The sequence below is a fragment of the Aulostomus chinensis genome, chromosome 5, assembly GCF_037954235.1.
Source record: "Aulostomus chinensis isolate RoL2024-O1b breed Wild chromosome 5, RoL_Achi_v1.0, whole genome shotgun sequence".
Taxonomy (NCBI): Eukaryota; Metazoa; Chordata; class Actinopteri; order Syngnathiformes; family Aulostomidae; genus Aulostomus; species Aulostomus chinensis.
Genome location: NC_141324.1, coordinates 14,930,526 through 14,940,986, shown reverse-complemented (window position 1 = coordinate 14,940,986; position 10,461 = coordinate 14,930,526). Strand labels below are relative to the sequence as shown.

Below are 10,461 nucleotides of genomic sequence, written 5' to 3'. Positions count from 1 at the left end.
CCCTGAGGGGGCACCTCCGTTAATAACAGATGACATCAAGTTTCAGTGACCAAAAATAAATGTAAATGAATTGCTTAGGTGAGCATAAAACCTTTGTCCAGGTGGTGATGTTTGAGGGAAAGTCACCAGGATAACATAACCATCAGGTGAAAGGTCTTCTTTTTCTCCTCATGGCCACTCCAGGGCTCCATAAAATCTGGTGACATCACATCATTCCCACCATTGCCACACCCAGTTTCAGCAAAGGACACGTATTTTTCACCTGTTTCAGAACATACTTGTCATCAACCCAGATTTAGCGAATCAGTTACATACCTGCACCAGTTTATTTGGATCTTTGAATATTTCCGTATTTGCTGTCTATACTGACAGGATGCCAGCCTACAGGACTCCTGCTGGCATCAGCTTCCTCAATCTGGTGAAAATGTGCAGCAGGAAGTGTGAGCAAAACCTCAATCCAGCCTAAAATTGTGATGTAATATTCGCCACAAAAACATAATCCTGATGTTGCTCTAACAAATCTCAATTTTTGTTATCCTCCTTGAGACAAAATCGTTATGTCTTCATTTTTTATATGCAAGTTCAAGTATCCAACCTCAGTGGAACTTACTTTAATCGTACAATTAAAAACAAACAAGGGATGCAATCAAAACTTATTTTTACAAGCATAAAATAAAAAATAGGTTCGTGCTCTGAGATTATTCACAGTTAAAACAAATAACTGCTAAAAAAAAAAAAAAATACATGCTGCGTGTACTGAAAGATCCCAATCATGACAAAAATCATTGACCTTGAAACCAACAGACTTAACTACATCATCTGCATAAAACATGCACCCAACACTTGTGAAATTCTCCTTATAGTGGCAGTGTGTCTGCACGGAATCTGAGAAATCAGTACCAATTATTCCATCTGCTAATAAGATGATAAGTGCCGTCCTGTGGACATTTTGTGTTACTGTAACTCCTACCAGCTCAAGTGCAACTGGATAAAGACATTGTCATCAACAGCATGAATAACAGCTGCATGCCAAGTATCCGTATCTGTGTTAATGCCTCAATACTTGTGTTTAAATATATTGAGCTGTACTTTACTTTCAAAGATTCAGGATTCATGGTAGTTAAACGAAGATGCTATTTTGGTTTAAATACTCGAGTCAAATGTGAGTATGTACAGCAGTTTATTGAACTGAATGGACTTTGAGTTTTTTATTACAGAAAAAGCGAAAACTAAATATAACAGCTCAATGCACCGTTAGTGAAAGGTTCTCCAACAATTCATAAATGTAAAAAAAAAAAAGGAAAAAGAAAAAAAAAGAAGCATCCAAAATAACCATTTCTGTTTTGACTCTGGGAATAAAACATGATGGACATCATCATCAACCACTGCAGTAGACGGACAATATTATTTATATTTTTACGCACAAATACAAAAAGGGAGGGGAGGTGTGTTTGGTCTCTCTCTGGTTTTAAATAAGCTCTGAAGAGGGCGGGAGCAGAGGGATGGAGGGTCTCAATCATCTAGAAAGTCGTCATCCAGATTCACATCTGTCGTGTCAATGTCATCCAGCTCCATGTTGTCCAGGTCCACTTCCAGCTCATCCAGACACTGAACACACACACACACACACACACACACACACACACACACACACACACACACACACACACACACACACACACACACACAGTGGATAAAAGTGGGCATGATTTTTTTATTTTTGCCAGCAGAATTAATCTCTTCTAAACACTCTCTCTGCTTAAATCTACCTGAACAATGGTTTATTTCATTTGTGACGTTTTACTTGTCATGAAAACTGTAGGAAAATTTTAAAAATCTGCAATATTTGATTTCTACTTCCGATAACCGTGTCATTGCATCCTATGATCAGTAATAATCCCATCACACATTTTTAGTTACATGCAGAGAGAGGAACACTCAAAGATACGGACAGGAGAAAGACAAGCGTTACCTTATCTTGTTGCGACTCTGAGCACTTTGGGTCTTCTTCTTCTTCATCCTCCTCTGCCTCCTCCTCCTCCTCTTCCTCTTCCTGCTCCTCCTCCTCTTTGTCCTGCACAGGTGCAGGTTCAGGCTGAGAAGCGACAACCTCCGCTGCTGCTGCAGCAACCGGCGCTGACAGATTGACCAGATCTGCTACCTCTGGAGGAGCTGCTTCAGTTGCCTTTGTCTCCTGGACACAATCAGACAGATGAACATGTAAATGCTACCAAGTATACAGTATATGTTCAATCTGTTTATTAAAAATGAATCCTAGCCGCAAAAGACATGTAAATTGGCTACTATTAGAAGAGTGTCAAACCTCAGCGCGTGGAAAAAGGAAAGTTCCTTGGGACTCAAATCCCTGAGCCTCATCAAGAATATTCCTGTCTTCGTTAGGCTGTAAAAAAAAAAAAAAACACTTTCAGATAAGGCCAAAATATAACTGTAGAAATATTATCATACAAGGACAATTCATGGTCAGTTAAGGCTAAACACTATCCTCCGCAGACAACAGCTCACCGTGACCAGAGGATAATCCCTGGCCGGCCTGGTGGTTCCTATGCAGGTTTCTCTGAGATAAAGCTCAGCGGCGAAGGCTTCTTTCAACCCTGGGAAAAGGTTTTCATACTCGGTGGGGTCGGCTAAAGACTCAGCAGCCTGCAAGGAAAACAGTTCATGTTCAAGAACAAAAATGATCACACCCACTCAAATACTTTTCTCTTTTTAGGGCAAAAAGACTTCTGTTTTCATGCACTGGTAAATTTGATTTCAACATGAATTCTTTCAGGCAAGTGGCTTAGAAAATGTCCAAAATACACATTAAAGTTTTTATTTTTGTCCTGTTTGCTCCTTCTGTATGCCACAAAGTTCAGGCTGCTCTCCATAGTGACCATTGTTTGCATGGTTCTGGTTCAATTTATCTTTAAGTCAAAAAAAAAAAATTGCTGTAGCAATATTGTTTCAAATGGGTAATCAAGCAGTTAGCGGCTGACCTTCTGGTTGACCTTGGCCAGACTTTCCCTCCAAAGTTTGACCACGCGGGAAACCTGGCTGGGCAGGTAGGTACGAGCCAGGAACGCAGCTTCAGGGAGACGGTTGGTTCTAATCAGTAGCTCCAAACATTGATCTAGTCTGTGGAGAAAAGACAAGAAAACATCAGTTATGCTGAAAAACGAGTGTCACTCAACTGATCCTGAGTCAGTGGATTGGTACTTACTTCCCCTGCAGGAAGAAGGTGGAAAAGGCCACGTTGTTCTTGCCATCCCTCTCTGCATCCTCAGCCAACTTGGCCACCATGGTGGCGTTGCCAGAGGCTGTAGCGAGGAGGAGCAGGCCGCCATAATCCTGGGCGTGATCCAGACACTCCTGGGCCAGGCCAAACTGGCACTTACTGATAGCTAGCTCTGCTAACTGCTTCCACTTCTGCTCCGACTGCAAAAGTGACGAAAGACATTCATTAACCGGATGACAGGAGTCTCTTAAAAAAAGTTAAAATGGAGGTGAAAGAAGAAACAATTTTTGTTACAGAGTAACCTAGCCAGTGAACATGGCGGTTGAGGATGGCTAGTACGGTATATACAATATCCCAGTTTTTACAACCTACTTCACAGGCCTGCAGCAGTACTTTTTGACTCTTAAGAGTTTAAAAGATGTCAAGCCACAAGCAGCAGAGAGGGCAACAACACGACCTCATTCCTCAAGGAAACATTTCCCAGGTCATTTCCCTCACTCAAGATATTGAGACAGATACGACATACAGCCTTCTTTATAAGAAATGTCCAACAGTGAAAATAAATTCCTTTTTTTAAAAAGGTGTTTTGTTTTTTTTTTCTAAATGAAAAAACAGTGACAAAATAGAAGTAGGGCATTCGAGAGCAGGAGCAGCATCTCACCTCAGCCTCCACAGCCAGCTCGTAGGCGATCTTCAACTCTCCCAGCTGCAGCGCCAGCTCAAACCTGTGCTCGGGGTCTGTGGACACTGCTAGCGCCTGCTGCTTGAAACCCTGAGGACACAAAGACACGTCGACTCACTATGAACACAGAGTGTATGTTTCAAAACACCAGTCAATCTAACAGTGTGTAACAATATCAATTTCAGCAGTATTGCCCTTAATTTTTTTAGTCCAGCAAGTGCTATTCCCTGACCTGTTTCTCCAGGAAATGGGCCACTCTGGTGCGTTGCTCTTTCGGAATTGTTGGGAGCACCTTGTCGGCCATTCCGAAATCCCTCCTCATTACAGCGGTCTGGTACTCAAGGACGGAGACCAGCAGGGAATAGCTGACGATGTTGAGCTCCTTGTCTCCCAGGTACAGACGGTCGTCCTTGGGTATGTAACCCAGTAAGTACATCGTCCTGCAAAGGAAGCAGTCAAAGCTGTTACATCAGAGTACCAATGAGGTTTACAGGTGGTTGGAGATAAATGCCATGTACAACCTTAAAAATCTGATTCCATTTTACATGAACAACTGCCTCAAAATCTACCTGTCCAGGTGAGCGATAGTGACGATCTCTCCTCCAACATAGTAGTTGAGTCTGTTCACTGAGCTGGTGTAGATGAAGCAGTCTCCCACCCAAAGTCCGGTCTTCACGATCTCCTGGATCTCCCCCTGGACCTGGAGGGAGTCAAATCAACCATCAGGATTCAGGAGTAATTGATGCACATGACGAAAATGACAGTGTTTTCAAACTCTGCGTGAAAAAGAACGCGGATCACAGACGAGGTGCTCGAAGCCCTTAGCTGGAATTTAATTATAATGCAACATATCCTGGCATTCCTTCCTGTAATACAATAAATGTAAAGACATCTGCTGGCCTGGCCTGAGGGTTTGATTGGCTGATGGCAAATATACACATCCTGTAGCTGACGTGTTATCAGTGGGACGGTGTTTGGCAGGTAGAAGAAGAAACAACTGAACTGAGCTTGTTAGGTCTCATTTTTGATCATCTTGAGCATAAAGCGGATTTAAGACTATCTAAAAGGAAATAACCCAGAAATAATAATGATAATAATAACAATAATCATGGCTATGAAAACTTCAACTTATAATGCTCAGCTCAACTTTTACCTCTTAAATGTTCAAATGCTAAACATAATGTTATTTATTATAATAATTAAATTCAAAGGTTGAGTACATTTACGATGTTAGAGTAAAAAACTTATGTCAATTTACCGTATTTTCCGCACTATAAGGCACACCTAAAAGCCTTTAATTTTCTCTCAAAAACCGACAGTGCGCCTTATATATGGATCAATATTGGTTAATTATGGCTACTGAAGTCAGGGGGCGTCGCCAAAGTAACAGCGGTAAAAACGGTAAAGGGGAATTCCAGTCCCACACCACTTGTGTGTGTATAAAGACCCTAAAATGGCACCTTTCAAGAGACACGCTTACGACGCAGAGTTCAAACTCAAGGCTATCAGTCACACAGCTACTGGTACGTACGGTACCGTATTGTGAATACACTAACTTGTTTTGGGAGTGAACGGAGTTGTCAGAACGTTGGTTTGTATTCTATTAATAAAGTTTGACTGACTGACTTATCTGACTGTTTTGTTGACGTTCCCTTTAGCGCAGCTCCATCTAGTGGATGCATAACGCAACCCCAGCCACGACAGTCGTTTCTATTCTATGCGCCTTATAATGCGGTATGAAAAGTTTTAAAATAGGCCATTCATTGAAGGTGCGCCTTATAATCTGATGCGCCTGATAGTGCGGAAAATACGGTAGTTTTTTTAGAAAGACCTTGTGTGAGTAACTCAAGACAAGAACACCAGAACTAAAATAATCCAGACCCCCGACCTCGAAGGCATCCTCGATACCATCCTCTGTCACTCCTTCATTGTTCTCTTGAGAGGCAGCTACTTTATCTGCCAGGTAGCGAAGGATGAAGAAAGACTCCTCAGTAGCAATGCAGACCAGCTCACCAGAGTCTGACCAGAAGATCTGGGAGAAAAGTGACAAACATCAAGATGAGAATCAGATTAAAGATTAAGCGTGATTAGATAAAAAGTTCCCACGCAAGAATTCAAAATGTGCAGAATGGAAAGCCTGAGAATGACAAGAAATTCAGCCTCACATGTTTGGGCTGGATCTCGATGCGACGGATCAGCTCTGTGTTCTCCCAATCATAAAACGCCAGTCCATTGACTGACCTCACACCCAGCAAGAAACCTCCATAGATCCCTGCGGGGGGGGGGGGGGGCAGAGAGAAAACATGCAGCTATGCAGTTAGAAACTGTGAACAAGTTCCAAAATCCACAGATCCTCAACAGAAACGTTCTCGTTACCTTCAGCTCCAAAGTCAGGCTTAAACGATTTCTTTTCTTTGAAATTCTTGAAGATCTTGACGATACTGTTGCTTTCTCTGATGGCATATCTGTTGGAAAAAGAAGGTGTATTGTCCACTTATCTTGAGCAAAACAGGGTGATAATTCAACAAGACTAAATACATACAACAGTGTTTTTGTTCTGTTAATTTATCTAAACATGGGACAAACTACAATCAAGAACAACTGATGGATGATGATCTTGACTGAACTCACTCAGATGAGTCATGTGCCCAAACAAACTCCTGCGCTGAGCCGAAGCTCTTGTTCCTCAAAGCCACAGCAGTATAGATGATGTACTCGCCATCGCCACACACCACAACAAACCTGGAAGACAAACCAGAGCTCAAACTGAGACAGAGCTCCTCGGAGGGAGATCTTATTGTGTGATCGAGTCAAAAGCACCGGTGTGTGTAGGTGAGGGTGAGCATACCTTCCGTTAGGGTTGTGCTGGATGGTTTGGGGGTAAATTTCACAGCTGCCCATGTCTTTTACAGCCAGGGGAAGTCTCTCTCCATCCTTGATCTCTGCATCCCCCATAGCCTTTAAGTTGGCCTGCTGTACTTCACTGTGTTTGGCCCAAATGATTTTCCCGTTGGTGTCCATCGACATAGCAGGCTCTTCACGACCCACCTATCCCAACAAGGACACGATACTTCATTTCTAGCAGGTTTTGTATCTTATTGTTCCATCTTTGCCCTCTAACATGGTGATTTTACATACATAATTGATTTTTGTTAACATGTCATTGCGGCAGTCTCACAACCACAAGAGAAAAGAGAATTACCATCTGGTACTCACTTTGATGATGATGCTGCCTTCATCGTAGCCCAGCGCTACATTGTTGGAGCCCCTGAGGCCACATACACACCACACCCGCTCCATGCCATAGTTCAGGGTGCTCTCCAGGCGGTATGTGCTGGAGTGCCAAATACGTACAGTTCCTACATAAGAAAGAGGTATTGTTAGGCAATGCCGCAGGAGGACAGATGCAATACGTGTGTGTGCGTGCTCTCACCATCCTCCGACCCTGTGATTATGATAGGCAGCTCTGGATGGAAGCTCACACAGGAGACATTCTGGGCGTGGCCCTCCAGAGTCTGAACGCAGGTCTTGTTCTACCACAATGAGGAATATTTGCTATTATTATCATTATTATAGGACTGTCAATACAAAAATAGTCTATTCGTCCATTTGTCAGAATGTTGGTTGATATACAGTGGCCCTTTTCAAATAATTAACATAAACAGATTTGGGGTAGAGTGGCCTATAGAATAACATGTGACATCACTTGCTTTTTTCATGAATGCACATTAGGTGTCATGACTGTAAAGTATCGGTGTGTAATGTTACAACAATGGCAAATTTTAGGTCTGCGCTTAGTTTTTTTCTGAAAAGCCAAGTGAGACAGAATTTGCGCAACTTCATGCAAACTGTCATGAACTGATTATTATTCTCCTTTGCCATGTTAACAGTTTAACACATATCAAAACAATAATATTGTCATTTTCTGAAATAAAAAAAAAATTGAGTAATAGTGGAGTAATTGGTGCATGTACATGTAGTCGCCACTCTTTGTCCAACTTTAAAAAATCTTAAAGAGAATTTTAGAAACAGGGCAACAGGTTTACGAACCTGGTAGTCCCAGATTTTAACCTGGCGGTCATCAGCCCCTGATATGAGGTAGGGCTTGTCTCCTCCACTGTAGTAGTCAATACAATTGACTCCTTTCTCGTGGCCCTCCAAGGTGAAATTGGGAGACGAAGAGCCAAGCTGCCAAACCTGAAACAACATGACAAGCATTTATGAAATCAATGAATGTGGTGCACCCACTCTATGATTCAATACAATACACAGCAACTCAAGCGAGGTGGTGCCCACCTTGATCGTCCTGTCCAGGGATGCGCTGGCAAACTGATTATTGTCCTTAGGGTTGATGACAATCTGCATGACATAGTGGGTGTGACCCTCAAACACCTGGCTGCAGGACCACTTTTTGTCCCAGTCCCATAGCTTGATCAACATGTCATCTACACAGACAGAGACACAAATTAGTGTGTGGATACTCATGGAATATACTGCATTACAAGCATGCGACTGTTTGTTGTCTGCAGCCAGTCAGGAGTTTAGTTGTGTACCACTGCTGGTGAGGATGTAGGGTTGGGTTGGGTGGACAGCGATGCAGCGGATATAATCTGAGTGAGCCTCGAACATGTGGACACGCTCCAAAGTGTTGTAGTTGAACACACGGATCTGCATGTCATCCTGTGCAGAGGAGGAAATGAAACGTTCTTGTTATTAGTGTCATCTAAGTGCTTAGAAATTGATAATAATATTCATTAAAGAGAGAAAAACAGAAATCTGGTACCAGCTAATTGAACACAAGGACAGTGACATGTGGTACACCTATACTCACAGCTCCTGTGATGACCCAGTTCTTCCTGGCCACAAACTTAGAGGCTCTGACAGGGAGGTCACACACTTCAAAAGTCTTCACAAGGGTCTGGAAAAACAGTTATTCTTGATGATTGAATTTATTTTTTTTAATGTTTGCATTTATTGTATTAGTCCTTTTCATTAAAACGTGTGATTTCAACCATTTAGTTGCAGAGATGTGAGTGTGTCACCTGTGTTTCGTGGTTCCACACGCAGACACTGCCGTTGTACAGACTGGCTAGCATCCATGGCTCCGTTGGATGGAGGTCCACACTCTTCACTCGGTCCGACCTGGCGGTCAGCCTCCGCTTAATGTCCAGCCTCAGAGGCTGAAAACACGTCAGTGTCATTTCCACAGTGCAAACTCTGATTATAAGCTACTGCTCTACACGTTAGCATTGGAACGCTTTTCTGTAAACCGAAGACACCCCAGACAGCAAGACGACATTGAATAGATGTCGTTATTTCATCGGAACCGTCAGAATGGTTGATATCGATTTTTTAAAATTTCTATTCGTATTTCTATTTCTGGTTGATCTGGCGATGACACCAATGTTGATAAACAGTTGAAGAACGGTTGACATTGAAAATACCTGTGATTGAAACCATCGGTGATTTACGACTGACCGGTAAACTGTAGTACTACAAGGAAGCAGATTTAACATGCTAATACAGGGCACGCAATGCCTCCCTTTAGCTTTTAATGGTGCAAACTATGATCATACATTCGAAAACAAACATATGTAACTGAGAGAGCTTCATGTTGTCGAGCCACGGTTAAAAAAGTAAATAGCCTTTAGCTAGCTCTTACGCTTACTTTAGCTAGTTAGCCGCTAAGCTATTTTCAAGAACTGACATCAAAATAATACATGATAATCTGATTGTATGTACTGAAAGAAACTGGGACGCCTCCAAATGTTTCTTACCATGTTTTATCGCCAAGTTGTCGCAGTAAATGTATAATGAGCCGTGGTAATAGAGGTCCAAATTGTTGCGTTTTCACCGAGCGTTACGCTGGACACTGACGTGGAACTTCCTGGGAGCCTCGACTCGTCACAAACGAATCATTCAAATAAACAAATCTCTTGGGTTAACGTATCGAACTCGTTCACTTCCTGAAGATGATCCGTTCAACTCAAGGTGCAAAGGGAACGAAGGGAACGTTTTTCCTAGAATTATTGTACCAGCTTTTGAGATAATTAGATTTTAAGATAAATGATGCCATAAGATGCCACAAGTTGTATCTTACAAAGTGTAGTTTTCACCGAGCTGATCTTTACTTATTTCTGAGGACCACAACACTGGAATAGACTGAGCACTAAACGAATTGGTGAACGAATCATTTAAACGATTCTTTATCGGTGAACGGAATTTAGTTTTTTCAGTACAACCAAATGAAACTAAGATCTCATCACCATTTCCTGAAGTAAAATCTCGCGTGAATTGTGAATTGGAAGTGATGACGTGCCACGGAGTGGCTGGCAACAATGTTACAAGTCATTTAAAAGAGTTTCCAAAATGTGTTGAGATTTTATGACAAATTGGTGGACTATCACACTGAGCTACTGCGGGTACCAATGTATTTTATTTAAGTAAAATTACACACTCAAGGCCTCTTTAGACTACATCTTATTCCTGAGATCCTAACATAGGCTATTTTTTTCATAGACTAATTTATCCTTTTCTTATGACA

At 42.0% G+C, this 10,461-nt stretch overlaps 1 protein-coding gene across 1 annotated transcript; it reads right to left on the bottom strand.

Annotated features, from left to right (window-relative positions):
• Positions 1-595: 595 nt before the first annotated feature.
• Positions 596-9,857, bottom strand: copb2 (COPI coat complex subunit beta 2). Its single transcript, XM_086203379.1, has 22 exons — positions 9,695-9,857; positions 8,960-9,097; positions 8,749-8,835; positions 8,471-8,597; positions 8,214-8,362; positions 7,968-8,114; positions 7,351-7,450; positions 7,134-7,276; positions 6,766-6,965; positions 6,549-6,659; positions 6,294-6,382; positions 6,083-6,189; positions 5,806-5,949; positions 4,487-4,617; positions 4,150-4,357; positions 3,897-4,007; positions 3,221-3,435; positions 2,997-3,135; positions 2,524-2,661; positions 2,324-2,401; positions 1,973-2,194; positions 596-1,608 (listed from the first exon to the last, which is right to left on the bottom strand). Exons 1-22 carry the CDS (start codon positions 9,695-9,697, stop codon positions 1,513-1,515), a joined length of 2,883 nt encoding a protein of 960 aa, XP_086059505.1. The 5' UTR covers positions 9,698-9,857; the 3' UTR covers positions 596-1,512.
• Positions 9,858-10,461: the final 604 nt, after the last annotated feature.